The sequence below is a fragment of the Marmota monax genome, unplaced genomic scaffold, assembly GCF_021218885.2.
Source record: "Marmota monax isolate L192 unplaced genomic scaffold, Marmota_monax_Labrador192_F-V1.1 WCK01_AAM20220418_F8-fsc00088, whole genome shotgun sequence".
Classification (NCBI taxonomy): Eukaryota; Metazoa; Chordata; class Mammalia; order Rodentia; family Sciuridae; genus Marmota; species Marmota monax.
The window spans coordinates 6,337,805-6,353,307 of record NW_026694492.1 but is presented as its reverse complement, the minus strand read 5'-3'; the positions used below and the strand labels follow the sequence as shown (position 1 = coordinate 6,353,307).

General features: G+C 45.1%; 1 protein-coding gene across 3 annotated transcripts in view; it reads left to right on the top strand.

The window, feature by feature from the left end:
* Nucleotides 1–15,503, top strand: part of Atp8b1 (ATPase phospholipid transporting 8B1) — a 116,309-nt gene that overhangs the window by 56,600 nt on the left and 44,206 nt on the right. For all 3 annotated transcript variants that reach the window (XM_046419423.2, XM_058571351.1, XM_058571352.1), the window contains exon 3: nt 14,593–14,690. In XM_046419423.2, the coding sequence (XP_046275379.1) occupies nt 14,593–14,690 (98 nt within the window). The remainder of the gene's footprint in view (nt 1–14,592; nt 14,691–15,503) is intronic.

Below are 15,503 nucleotides of genomic sequence, written 5' to 3'. Positions count from 1 at the left end.
TTACTGCCTCCAAGAATTTAAAAAATACACATGTCAATCAATCCTTGGAAGCCAATTATTTGCATTGTTAAATTTTTGGCATAAATTATATCAATGATCACTTGTGTGCACACACACACGTGTGTATAAATTAATTTGGCTCCATAATTAAGAAATGGTAGCGGTGTATGCTTGTGTGTGGGCTCACATGCCAGTAATGGATGAACAAGGGGGATATTCTGGGACAATTCCTAGGTCATGCCCAACTAAATGTACTTTAACAAATTAACTGGAAGGTGCCCCTTTTTAAAATTTATCCCTTTCTTTTTTTGCCACCAGAGTTTGGGTTGCCACTTAGTGAGGGGAATTTCTCAAAGTTATTTCGGAAGCAAGGGCCTTTCTGGGGAGTAATGTTGGAACATCCGATTGTCAAGGACTGTATGTTGTGTAGGACCAGCAGGACCAGATTTGAGCCTCTCAGCACCTTCACCTTGTGCACCTGGCATTTCACGGGAGTCTGGCATTCCCATACCTTTTGTTCAGTCATTTGTGAATATAAAATGGCTTTGGCTGTGTGGCAGGAATTTTTTAATGAGCCTCTACTTGCCACGAGGGGCCCCGTCGGGCAGCAGCCGTGCCACCTGCAGGAGTCAGGCTGGCTTCAGGGGTGGAGTCTAGAGGAGGGGACTTTTCATGTAAATGGCTGGACAGGAAATATTGTAGGCTTTGTGGACCACACAGACTCTGTTGCAACTATTCAACTCTGCCCACATCACCTAGAGGTGGCCACGGACAGCAGGTCACTTAGGGAGACAGAGTGTGGCTTGCTTTCACCATTGTGTTTTTTTCTCTGTTTTCTGTTTCCTGCTGGTTCACCCAGCCTGTAAACACACGTGGCCTCCCCGAGGCTCTTCTGCTCCCTCGGAAGCTGAGCCACTTCTTCTGTGGCTGCTCAGAGTCTAGCAGAGGGAACTGCGTTTTGCCATTCAAAGAGGTCACCCCACACTGCTGCCTCCACCTCTCCAGCTGTGTCTCCTACTGCTTCATCACAAAGAAGTCTGGTTTCATTTGGTTTCCCCAGAGTCTGTCTGGGCAGTTCTGTCCTGCTGTCACTCCTTGCCCCCTACTTTTTTCCCCCCTTGAGATCTGTCACCTGGTGAAGCTGGTTGTTCTTTTTCTGAACAGTTTTTACCTGTAGAAGAGAACTCGAGACACCATGAAATCCCACTGCTGTACTGATTCTTCTTGTCTTGGTCAGGATGGGTCACTCTACAGAGGACCTGTAGGGATCCATGAGGGCCCCCATCCCTCCACAGGCTCAGAACGCTGGGAAGCCGGGACCCACGTGGATCCTTGGTCCTCCAGCTGTCCCTATCCAGCATTTAGATGAATGAGACCTGAATGAGGGCTTCTGGGTGTGAATTTAAGGTATTGAGAATTGACCTAATGGGCTTTCTGTCCCAAAGCAGAAGGTACTAAAATCATGATCGCTGAGCAAAAATAAGATGGAATCACCACCAATCTGGACGGGAAGGTGGTCTCTGTCAAAAGAGGTGCAGAATGGGTATTAGTGGAATGGAGATTCAGCTGAGGTAGTAGCCAGACAGGTTGCAAGGGAGTTCTAGGTGATTGCCCAGAGAGTGAATAAAACTTGCTTCTTCCTCATTCCTTCCCTCTGCCACTTGAGTCTCCTATCACAACCTCACGATCTCTGCAGTCTGTAGATACCTGGTGAGTTGGCAGGAGAATTGGCTCTGTGGGGTGAAGGGTAAACTTTCCTGTTGGTACCTGGTGCCACACGGTCAGATGTGTGGTCCCAGGATGCAGCAAAGGGACTGGGGTTGGGTGCCTGCTGAAATGTCAGAGGAGCACGTAGTGGGTAGAAACCTTGCCTCTGTGTTTTTCCACCTCTGCCTGCACATTCAGGTGGCCAGGGCCCTTTCCTACTCATTCATTTTCCAGAGCATCTGTTTTGTAGATTTCTACCCTCATAATATGGGCTTTGACAGCGCTTAGTCTTGATCTTGGCTCACAGTCTTTTCCAAAGGTGGTTTATATTCCTAGGGGATTTTAGTGGTTCTCATTTTCCAAAACCTCTGTCAAATGACTGCCTGCGATTTGTTACAAAAGTTATTACTCCAACAACTCTATTTGTCTTTCCCAAGCACACAAAGGACTTTTCAGTAAGTGCTCGACCTCTTCCTTCCCATTTCACTTCTGCCCGGCATCCCCATGATGCTCTCCCTCCTCCCTACCCCCCCCCACATCCCCTTCTCCTCTTCCTCCTCCTATTTTCTCCCTCCCTCTCCCTCCCCCTCACTCTCTCTTTCCTTCTCGATGGGTTCTTTCGTTCTCCTCCCTCCCTCCCTTCCTCCCTTCCTTCTTTTCTCTCTTGGGCATTTCTCAGTCAAGGTTGAGATCACCCTCGTCTGTCTTTCTTGACACCGTACACCATGGATAATTTCCTTCCAGGAATTCAATTCTTGGGACACCAGAGCATGAGTCACCCTGTGAAGTGTCAGAGGGCTGAGTAGCCCTGGGCCCAGCCCCCATTCCAGCAGCCCATGAGCCCAGGTCATTTCTTTAATGACATCCTCGTCACCCAGAAAGTTGGTTTTTCTTTTTTAAAAGAATGAAAATGCCCCAGCCAGCTGAGCTTTCATGTTCAACAAGAGTTTTGAGAGACCCATTGAAAGTGTTTTTCCCTTGAAGGACCTTCATTGTGTGCTGTGAGACTCAAGAACAAGAGCAAACACGCTGCTAGAATGCACGTGGAGGAAGAGATAAGCAGGCAGAGTCGCTGGGGTAACTTTACCCTTAGTAAAGTGCTGGCAGGAACCAGCAGGAATGTTTTCCAGGCTAATGGGCCAACACTTGCCTTTCCTGGTGAACACAGGAGAACACTGGTTCTGCTAGATGGTCCCGGACACAAACCCAGAGACCAGAAACTTGGGATTCTTGTTCTCTGTCCATTAGTATAGAAAGATCCAAGAAGTTTTAGCTGCAAAAAAACCAGTTGAACTTCATTCATCCAGAGTTCCTATAATTCCTTGACTGTGGGATGCTGTTTTTTTTAAGCCAACCACCCCTGATTCTTGTGACTCAGACCAACTCCTTGGGTAATTCTGTGCCAGCAGGAACCAGCTCAGAGACACAGTCCTAGGGAAGAAATTAGTGCCCCAGAGAGGGTTTCTGGTTGGCACATAGTGACTGGGTCCTGTGAGCCTCTGCATGGGATGTGAACACAGCCCCCAGCCTCCTTGCACAGTTGTTTTATCTGTCCTTGGGCCTTCCAGCTGTGGCTGGCTCACACATCTGCACACTTCTGACCCAAACCCTGCCTTCCAAATCAGGTGGATGTTCTGCCTCCTGCTTTCATGGCCAAAATTCTGGAAATCCGTCATGGACCATCCCATTCTCCCATTGGGCTGGGTTCTTCCCTCTGCAGGCTGCCCTGCCACCAGACAGATAAGGCTCTTTTCAACGTCACCAAGAAGCCAGGTGCCAAGCCCACTGACCTTCTGTCAACTCTCATCCTCCACTGCTGTTTGCTCTGAAGCGTCTGAACTTCCTAGCAGAGCCTCCTATCTCTCCTTCCTTCTGTTCCTTCCTCCTTCACCCTTTGTAGGTTCCTGTCCCCATTCACACTGTGTCTGCAGATGCTTCTGTAAGCAGCTCACCTTTTTCATGCACCTATTCCCCATTTGTCACTCTGAGTGGTGTTTAAGAAGAGAGAGCCAGGCTCAGACCACGTGGGCTCTGGTCCTGCCTTCATTTCATTCTAGCTATGTGACCTTGAGGACGGGACTTCCCCTCTGTGTGCCTCAATGTCCTCATCTGAAAAATGGGCTTCATACCAAGGCCTACTCTATAGGGTGATTGTAAGGATTAAATCAGAAAGTAAATATGAAGGACTTAGGTCTGCTTTGGGGCATGCAGTAAGTGCTAAATAAATATCAACTATTGTTACCTCCCACCCTGCAGTACTCTCTTAATATTGTTCACTTCAAATCCAAAACGTCATCTGCCCACCCATCATCTCCTCTTCACTTTGGAGTATTTGGATTCTCCTGCCCCAGCCCCCAAAACAGCTAAAGCTGCAGAGTCCTTCTTTCTTATTAACAGATGATTCCCTCCCCAAATCCAAGAGCAATGGATGGATAAACGTCTGGATCAATAACAGTTCTCCCGGTGATCAATTTGTCCACATATTAAGGAACTTTGGGTGACGTTCCTGCCTCTGCCACCATAAGCTTTTCCCTTCCATACCATCTTCCCTGGGAAAGGCCGCCCCAGCTCATGCAGAACAGCCGAGCCAAAGCCAAGGCGGTGAAACCAGAAAGCCTCATTCATACATGACTTGATGGGCCTGTATGTGAAGGATGAGGGGAATTCATTAGGGGAAGGGAGAGACCTGTGGGACCAAAGGGGCCGACATCCAGAAGCTCTATGGCAGGAGGAAAGGTGGAATGCTGGAGGCATGCGGAGGCACTGACATCAGGCCCTGGGGAATGAGGATGCCCCAGGGAATGTGCCTGGTCTCCTTCCTATCACGGCAGAGTGTAAAACCTGAGTGACTCACTGTAGATGATCGAGTCAGTGCTGTGAGGGCCTGAGGGCCCACCTGTCCTACTCTGAGCTAGTTTTGGAGCCCTGGGCTCTGTACCTGCTTGCTCTCGAGGGGGTTTGTGAATGAGTGGGGAACCAGCTGGGCTTACCTGAGCTTAGAAAAAGATTCCGTTGCTCTGGATCCCATTCTGGCTTCTCCCTGGCCCTCAGCCAGTGTGGTTTGGCTCAACCTTCTCTCCTGGCTGGCCTGGCTGCCCGAAGCCTTATTCACCACGGACGCCTTGTCCTGTCCTCAGTCCCTGGATCACCGGAGCCTTTCCCACCCACCCGTCTACAGCCACTGCCTAGAGCAGCCCCTGCCTGTGACTGGCTCCTTCTCACCCTTCAGGTTGTCGTGGGTGTCACCTCCTTAGAGGGGACTTCTTTGACTCTCAGCCCTGGGCTAGACCAGATCCCCTCAGGGGTCTCAAGCCCCTTGTACTTCCCTTCAGACTCCTGATGCATTTAGGAAGTCCTTGAGGGATGGTGTGACAGATGAAGCCCACCCCCCCTTTGGAGTGTTGGCTTCATGCTGACCTGGGCCATGTCTGTCCCATGCAGAGCACAAAATAGGCATTGAATGTGGCGGGGGGAGGGCATGAAGTTGTTAGGGAGCCCTCTTTAGCAGCAGTGGAGAGAAGAGGGTGGAGTAACCCAGTGAGAACCTAAAGCAAGAATCTAAAGGATGGAAAGGAAGGAACTGGTCTCGTAAAGGAGTAAGGATCTGACATTCAGGGTTGAAGGAAAAGGAGCCCTGAGGACAAATGTGCAGGTCAGGCTCCTGAGTGGATAACCTAGATATCTATTGTTCTCTCTCTCTCTCTCTCTCTCACACACACACACACACACACACACACACACACACACACACTTCCAACTTGGGCGCATAGAATTACACCAGAGGACAGGTGGCTTGTAACATAGGGTGTCGGGGGAGAGCTTCCTTCACTGAGAGATTAGTAATAGAGGGATGGGTTGGGGTTGAGGCTGGGTGTCTTGCTTTATAGAACTTGTTTTTTACTAATGTGTTTATGACCAAACTTTGAGAAGCTCTGGCTCATGGAGACCTAATGCTACTGGTGTTTTTCTCCCTGCTGGTTTGGAGCTTCCAAAATAGACTTACAATGATTGATGCCACCTCAGGAAGGCACTGGCCATTACACTGATGGGGTTCTCAGTGCTGCCTGTGCTTGGAGCTTTGAAAGCTTCCCAGGTGCCTAACCTGTAGGGCCACTGAGACAGTAGTTCTGGGTGAAGCCAGCGGAGAATCCATCATTTCAAATGACTTCAGGCAGGTTCAACCTGCATCAGCAAAACAGCCCATCCCTGACAGCCTTTGACTCAAGGCCTGTCCACCCACCAGCACCATCTCTGTGCTAATTAGAAATGCAGAACCTCTGGCTGCTCCTGGACCCAAGGTCCCCAGGGGATCCCCAGGTTCCTCATTCCCCAGGGCCTGATGTCTCAATGAGGGGGTGAGGGCAAATTTTAAAAAACAGTCAAAACCTGAGGATACCTCACTTGCTCAAACCTGATGGGGGCCGTGGGCCTGTTTATTGCTTCAGCGAGAAAACCGCTGGTTGAGCTCTCAGACACTGCAGCCAAGCCTCGCCTATTAACTAGAATACCTGGGATCTCTGCTGGGGCCCAGGCATTGGGATATATTAAGAGACCCTTTTGGAGATTCAACTAGGATCTGGAGAAGGGCTTCTCGGAGTCCTGGGACATGGAATCCATCTGGGGTTCTTGTTAAAGTATAGATTCCTGTGCTGGAAGGCTGGGCTGCGTCCCTTCATTTCTAACCAGATCCAGGGTCATGCCGCTAGTCCACACAGTGTCCTTTCTGTGCTCTTGCTGATACTGTCCCATTTGCCTAGAAGTCCTTCCCCTCTCTCCTCTTCCTTTACTTGCATAATCTGAGGTGGTTTCTAAGAAATCAATGCAAGGGCAGCTCTTCCAAAAAGTATTCCCTGACAGTCCACCCCTGGATGGATTGGAATTCCCACCAGCCAAGTGTTTATCATTAGGACACTTTCAGAATTCTGGGTAGGTCTCCCTCTATGCCCCTACCCTGGCTAGACAATGACACCTTGGGAGTTGGGATTGGGCTTGCTTGACAGGTGGTTTCTCTTTGAAATGGGTTTCACATCTCTTATTCCATACCAGTGGTTCTCAAACTTCACTGTGTATAAGGATTACATGGGGGGCTCATGAGACACTGCTGGGCTGCATCCCACCATTTCTGATGGCATCATTCTGGTGGGAGGCCTGAGAACTGACATTTCTAACAAGTTCCCAGGTGCTGATGCTGGTCTGGAACCCTCACTTTGAGAACTGCTGCTCTAGGTGATAACTATTGCAGCTGACCTACACTTTCTCTATCCATGGGTTTTATAGACAATGTGGGTAGAAGTTGAGTCTCAGGAAACCAGAACCCTTGGCCGCAGGAAGATGAGCTGTATCCACCCTCCTAGGCAGGGCAATTTTATGGTTTGATGGTCACTTTCTGTTCTGGGCCTATGCTGTATTGGAAAGACTAGTATATTTAGGACCCAGTGACCAATGTGCAACCTGAGAGAGGCTGGGCATAAGGGGTAAGAGAGGACAGGGCACACTTCTTCTTCTTCTTCTTCTTCTTCTTTTTTTTAATCTTTTTTGTGGGGAGCCACTCCAAATGCACACGCAAACTCTAAGTCCTGATGCACCATGGGGATCTGAAAGATTGCTGTAGTCTGGTGTGGTAGTGCCCTAACTCGTGACTCATGCTTTTCCCTCACTGGGATAACAAGAGGGGGCCCTAGGAGTAGGTGGCACCCAGAGGGATTGAGCTACACTCAACTGTTCCTTTGTAATCTTACCCCTTTGCCCTTTTTGGGATAGAATGTTCCATGGAACCTCCCCTTGTGTGTTCTCTATATAAGAATAAACAATTCCAGTGGCTGTCTCTCTTTCCAAGGACCCTTAAGGTCACAAAGCCATCTCTGGATTATTGAAAAGGTAATTCTGTATGATTGCATGCTTTCTTTGTTGTTTTCTTGAGTTATTGAAATAGTCAGATTTTGTGAACCTAGCATTAGGTCGCCAGGCAAGGAGAGATGGCGATACTCCTTTTTTATTCTAATTTGTTATACATGACAGCAGAATGCATTACAATTCATAGTATACATGAAGAGCACAATTTTTCATATCTCTGGTTGTTCACAAAGTAGAGTCACACCATTCGTGTCTTCATACATGTACTTAGGGAAATGATGTCCATCTCATTCCACCGTCTTTCCTACCCCATGCTCCCTCCCTTCTGCTCCCTCCCCTTTGCTCTGTGTAGAGTTTGTATAATCCACCCATGCTCCCCTCCAACCCCATTACGAATCAGCCTCCTTATATCGAAGAAAACATTCGGCACTTGGTTTTTGGGGATTGGTTTACTTCACTTAGCATTATATTCTCCAACTCCATCCATTTACCTGCAAATGCCATAATTTTATTCTCTTTTAATGCTGAATAGTATTCCATTGTGTGAATATACACCACATTTTCGTTATCCATTCATTAACTGAAGGGCATCTAATTTGGTTCCACAGTTTAGCTATTGTGAATTGTGCTGCTATAAACATTGATGTGGCTGTGTCCCTATAGTATGCTGTTTTTAAGTCCTTTGGGTATAGACTGAGGAAAGGAATAGCTGGGTCAAATGGTGGTTCCATTCCCAATTTTCCAAGAAATCTCCATACTGCTTTCCATATTGACTGCACCAGCAGTGTATGAGTGTGCCTTTTTCAGGGCCCACTTAATTCCCACAGGACTTGACCCGCCCCCTTCAGGCCACAGCCATCCAGTGCCCCTCAGGAGAGATGGATTTCTTTCTTTCCTTTTTTAAATATCTTTTTTCGTTGTTGATAGACCTTTATTTATTTATATGTGGTGCTGAGAATCGAACCCAGTGCCTCACACGTGCCAGGCAAGTGTGCTACCGCTGAGCCTCAGCCCCAACCTGAGAGCTGGCTTTCTGACCTGCCAGCTCATCAATTTTCTCAATTCTTCTTGCCATCATGAGTACCCCTTATATCTCTACTTTTCCTTATGGCTTATCTTTGTTGACTCTTTTCTATCAAAACATTTTATGATACCAAAAAGTACATAAAACACAAGTGCATAGCTGATCAGATAATTTTTAAGTGAATCCAAGCAGCACTAACTTCCATGCCAATCATGGGCACGTGGCAAATGATGTGGACATCCCCCAGTCATCGCCACCTTTCCCTCCCTCCTTCCCACCTCTGCAGAGGTAAATTCCATGCTCATTTTTATAGCAATAACTCCTTTTCCACCTAATACATGTCACTAGTTTTGTTTTGCATGTGTTTGAACTTTAAGTATACATGGGGCCATGGCAGTATGGATTCATTCGCATTTAAAGGTGTTTTTAAACATTTTTCCATATGGTTGAGTATAAATATGGTTTGCTTCCATGTCTGCATAGACTTCCATCTTTTCCAGTATTCCCTGCTTCTCTTGATTTATTCCCACCATTCATCCATTCATCCCCTTGCATGCATATATATATATATATATATATATATATATATATATATATAGAGAGAGAGAGAGAGAGAGAGAGAGAGAGGAAGAGTATGTATATATAGTGGAAGAGTGTATATACATGTAATACAATGATATAATGACTAAAGGAACATCAAGCAATTTATATTTCTTTTATATAGAAATTGATAGGAGGAATAGAATTGTAAACATATTTTTTACAAAGCAATACATGCAGATGCATCCAATTATAAAAGGGTACAGGGTGAGAATGAAACACCATCCCTGCCCCTTCTGTCCTTCATCTCTGCATTTTGCATTTCCCAGAAAGAAATTGCTCTCACGATTTTCTTATAGGTACTTCTAGATATCTATAGTAGTATGGATATAAACCTGTGCCCTGATGTGCCCAGGGACACACATGACATCAGATTATAGGCATGTGTATGTGCATGTATGCATTTATGTTGTGCATTGATTCAGTACATCACACAGCTGAAAGCACACGATGGTCAGCACCCTTCTGCTTCTGTCACTTTAACTGTGTAATATGGAGAACTTCCCTATTGTCCATATAAAGTCACCTGTTTGTTTAAGCAGCTGCTCTGGTAGGCATTTAGTTTGTTTCTAATCTCTCTGTTAAACAGGCTGCATTGAATAGCCCTGCAGTGTGACATTGCCATCATCAGCACCCTAGGGGTGGTATATACATGGAGAATAATTCCTACTAGTGGGATTATTCAGAGATGGGGCGGGGGGCTAATGCTCCACAGAGACTACCTACAGGATCTAAATTCTCCCCTTGTTTTTTAACCCAGAGTGTCATCATATTCTTTACTCTCTGCCAATATTTTTTCTTGATAAGGTAAAAATTGGGACCTCTATGAGAAATTACATTTTTTCTTTGATGACCATGAATATCTTTTTACACATTGAAGAGCCTTTTGAATTTCCCTTTGTATGAACTGTCTATTCATGTCCTACATCCATTTCTCTCTCAGGCTTGTTTGTTTTCTTTTTGTTGTTATGATTTTAAGCTTTTGACCTGTCTACTCTCCAAGTTTGCTGTGGTTGGTACCAGTCAATGGAGGTTTTTGGTTCTTGGTAGATCTGTAAAGCAAGAATTCAGAGCCAGCAAAGAGGATAGGGGTGAGGCCAGTGTATTTCCTTGCCAGATGGTGGTGATCAAAGGACTTGGTGACTGTGGGAACACTCTAGACATCACGTAGCAGTGTTTAGATGCATCAATGACACAAGCATTTGCCAGACTGAGGGGTGGTTTGGGGCCACATGTGGCTCATGTTAAATGCATCTCTGGACATGTGCCTTGATGGTTTTGTTGACACAACCCTGGAGAGTTGTCTTTATGGCTTTTAACTAAAGGGCCATATGGTGAAAGTGCAGTTTATTTTTTTGCTGGTAAATTTACTATTTTTCTTCTGTTCATCTGTATTTCCATTCCAGAAAATGGAACAAGATATCTTCTTTTTCTATAAATCAGCCTGTGGTCCAAGTTTCCAATAAAGATGTAAATGGATACTTAATAAATATTTGACCCAAAAGGCAAATACCTCAAGTGGTTAGCCTTCCTAAAGATACACACATTACTGCAGCATTTCTCAAACAATATTAATAAGTGTTCAGTGATGACCTAAAAATATGCCCATGATCACATTAATTTTGAAAAGATGAATTAAATAAATTTCTTTACTCCAGGGCTTCTCAGAGCCTGTAATGGTTCAACGCATCCATTTCATGTCTGAGAGAGGGATGCAGAATTTTGCAAATGTCTTTTTGACCACAGAACACCGTTTTCACATTCTGTAAGATCTCTGACTGAAATGCTACTCAAACAATTAGCTCAAATCTCAGGAAAAAATCAGAAGAAGACATCACTTTGTTTGCCCATTGATTTGTCTGAATTAGGGCAAACACGGAACCTTAACTGGAAATAGGGTTTTCGATTACTTGACTGCAACAGATTTGTGAAATTAAGTAGAAAGGCTCTTGTGGTTAAATCTCAGATATGAAGACACACTGGTGATTTTCTCTGGGCTACCCTAAGTTTTATCAAACACGTCAAATTAAGAAGCCAAGGCCATACCTTGTAACCCCGAGATGCTCCTACTTGAGGTCAGAAACCATGCTTCCTCTGAGACATCCAAATCAAGTGGACTGGTGGTTAGGGTGTAGTGCAGGGTCTAGATAGAGCAACCAGCAGATGGGGGCTTAATTACCAAGTGGATTTACAGAGCCACATGGGGAACCACAGGAAGGCTGGGGAAGCTTGTGACATCCAGCTCTTTAGCAGGATGGCTATTCTTTGGTCCTGAGTATTTAAGATTGATTTCAGATCATTGTCATGGGGCCTTTTCTCTCTTCTCCAAGAATCTCATCTGGTTTTCTGCTCAGCCTTTCTGACATTTAATATGGCATCCTGGTATTCTTAGAGGTACTCTAGAACAATAGTAGCCAGGTTATGTCACCAAGTCATCTGCTAGCTCAAGTACACCATTAAGAGCACATACATTTGTAGATTACCATGAAATAGAATGGATTCAATATTACCCTGTGTAATGTCTTTTTCTTTTTCTTTTAACTTATTTTCCTTTAGAACACTTCTTGGAGTGGGAAAGAAATGTTCTGATTGCAGACATTATTATAGTGCTCATGAGTTGGCTTATGGTTCCATTTCCATTTTCCCTTTTGATAAAAGTGCACTTGAGCAGAAAGATGCCAGGAACATTTCTATTTGTCACAACACAACACTTATGAATACCCGATGAGTGGCAGCTGAAATCGTGCAAGAAAAGCATTCAGTAACAGTACTGTGGTTTAAAAAAAGTAATCAGGTTAATTATTTGCATTCTTCAGTAGTCCACACATGAACCTCTTACAGTATTATCTCTATTTCCTAGGGAGTAGGAGTCGGAAAAATGAGCCATTTAAAAAGTTGAAATGAAATATTTTCAAAAGTATGATGTCTTTAGCTTTATAATAGCCCTACGATTGATCATTTTATAATTCCTTACTTGTAAATGCTCTTTAATATATTTCCCTTCTCCAAAAAATGGTTGTGCCACACTGGTAAATTTTATCAAAACCTGGTTTACCCACATGTGGATTTAAAGAATCATAGGGAGGGACTCGTGTGCATGCACTTCACCAAGGGAAATTCATGTGCATGCCCTTCATGAGGAGGCCAATGCTGACAGGTTCTGCCTGGGATTTTCTTCTTACTAGATGGTACCCTTGTCTACAGCCTTCAGTAGCAGTGTGTTTGTCCTCCTGAGCATAGTCACACATGGGGGCAGCAGGAGAGAGGTTAAACCTGTTTTAAGCCACCCTTCCAAGTCAGTGCTTAGGTTCCACCGATAGGTCACCCATTATGGTAGAAAGGAAACAAGTTGAGGATAAACTGTACCTCAGCGCTTGTGGATTTTGCTTTTCCTAGTCATGCAAAAGGTATCTGGGGTGCTACTGTGTGTAAAACAGGTGAATATAAGAATAAGCTTGGCATGTTCTAGTCTTGCCCAAGAACCACTCTAGGAAGGAAAGGAACACATGGCACTCATGGCCTCTGGGGGGAGCAGTAGTGACGATTGTTGTCCTTCTGGCCGGTGTGGCTGGGATGTAGAGCAGGTGTGTGGGAGGGGGGCTGACATTACCCCTCTTCATCAGAATGTGTTCACTCAAAGTGCATATGTGTCTCATCCCCATGGTCAGAGTCAACCTCACCCCTGGGAGGCTGTGGAGGGACAGCTGAGGATGAAGATGTGTATGCGGGGGGTGGTAGCCAAAAGAACAGGCCACAGAGGGTCATAAAGGATAGCTACTGCTGAGGGGTGAATTTCTGTGAAGGCCCATGTCCCAGAATGTGACAGGCAGCTGCAGTCACTCCCTCCAGCTGGGACTGTGATTTTCAAGACCCAGAGGCAGAGCTGTCAAAGGACTGCTGTGAGTGAGCAGTGCAGTGGCTTGTTCAACATGTCCAGAGGGGACACCTGTCCAAGAGGGGGATGCTTCAGACATGCAGACACAGGGAACAACTTCATTCAGATTGACAAAAGAGCAGATATGAACAGCGTGCACAGCTTGGTCCACAGAGAAACCTGGGCCTTGAGTCCACTGCCGGATGTCATACTGTTGTCCTATGAAGAGCATGCTGGGCATGCCCAGCCACCAGGGCAGCAACCACAAGTCTGTAACAATCTCTAAGTGAACCAGGCTCCCTCTCTTGAAGCTTTTAAAGATCTCTGGTCATGACCCTGAGAAACAGTGCTACTGGTGAAGTTTGCCACTGGCCAACTTCCTGCTGTAGCTCCGTCTCCCTCCAGACACTTGGAAAGATATTCCTGGCTATGGGGGGAAATGTGAAGCCTCTGTTGGAAGGCTATAGCAGAACCTAGATCCTCCCAGCTGGGGACACTTAAGGACATGCCTGGGTTTAAGGCAAAGATAGGAAGAGTCCAGTGACCACAGAGCTCTTGGGAGGATCTCAGGATGGAGCTTGCACCAAGAGCCTCTATGCTGGATGATAAATATAGAGAGGTACATATGGAGGCTTGGACAGAGTTGGGGACTATTCTGTTAAAATAGGAGCACATGTCTTCCAATGACTATGAGGCAAACCATCCAGGGAGAATCAGGCTAGCAAAGTCATGTGGGGGAGAGAGGTGGGAAGAAACATTTTATGGGACTTTCGTTGGGTGAGAATGTTCTCCCCCACAGCAGAGAAGCTTTCTCAAGTTCCCTGGAATCTAGACACAGCAATGGAATGGACTGAGTCCATTCAGAACTTGGAAAGACATTGAACTTGATGAACATTAGTCATCAGGGTGAGGCAGTGCACAACACTGACAGGTAACCTCAGGACTGAGAAGTGTTGAATTAGGTGGTGATATCCTTTTCCTTTGATTTATTCATTCATTAAATATGTAATGCGATATAAATTTTACAAACTATGTCAGTAAGATTGAAAAAAATAATTTAATTGAGCTGTGACCTTCTAGGGCTCTAGTATTTTTGTTTGGGTCATGTTTAGATGGGGATCATTCTTTCCAAATTCTAATGTTCTGTGAACATCTGGTCAAGTCACAACCTGGATATTAGATTGATAGCACTGCTGTAACAAAGTACCACAAACTGGGTGGCTTAAACAACAGAAATTTATTTTCTCACAGTTCTGGAGCCTGGAAGTCCAAGATCAAGGTACCAACAGATTTGATTCCTTCCAAGGATGGTGAGATCAGGATCCACTTCAGGCCTCTCTTGGCTAACAGATGGCCATCTTCTCCAAGTGACTTCGTATCATTGTCTCTCTCTCTGCATCCAAATTTCCCCTTGTTACAAAGACATTAGTCATATTGGATTAGGACCCATTCCAATTACCTCACTGTAATTTGATTCCCTTGGCAATGACCCTGCTTTTTCTATTTACATACTTTTTCTCTTTCTTTTTTAAAGATTGCACTTGGCAAGTTAAAGCGAATGATCGAAAGTACCACGAACAACCTCATTTTATGAACACAAAGTTCTTTTGTATTAAGGAGAGCAAATATGCGGTGAGTTGATTCCTAAGTTATCTGTATTAAAGCCATTTTCTCTAGTTGCTATCATGCTTGCCAGCCTCAGACCGCACCTGCCTTCCAAGTAACCACTAGCCTGGGTCTGTTGATAACCCTCTTAGTTGTATAAAATCCATTTTTATTGAAGCTTATCTACCCTGACTATAGGTAGAGAAGACTTGAAACAAGTCACTATAATTAGATTGAAACTTTCCCTAGGTGTGTGCAAAGCTCTCTTAAAAATGTTTTATAAAAGAAGATAAAATAATGTCACCAAAACTTTATGTTGGAAAGTAATGAATTCGAAACAAATCTTAATTACTGACTTTTCTCCCTCCTTTGCCTGGGATGGGTTTAGAGACTTTAAAGATTTATTTTCCACCTAAAATAATACTGATTACTTTTGCAATGAAACACCTGTTAGGTGTGGGCTTGAGGGCCACCTTAACAAACCACAACTGGGTGGCTTAGAAGAACAGAAGTTTATTTTCTGACAGTTCAGGGAGCTAGGAGTCCAGAATTAAGATGTTGGCAGGGTTGATTCTTCCTCCAGAGAAAGTCAGTTCAGAGCCTCTCTCAACTTTGGGTGTTTGCCACAGTCCCTGGTATTACCTAGTTTGTAGATATTACCTCTGATCCCTGCCTCTGTCTTCAGGTGGCATTATCCCTGTGTGTCTCTGTGTCCAATTTTCCCCTTCTTATAAGGACATCACTCTCCACCTTAGGGTTCAATCTAATCCATTATGGCTTCATGTAGATGGTATCTGCAAAGACCTCATTTCCAAAGAATACTCCATTCACAGGTTTTGG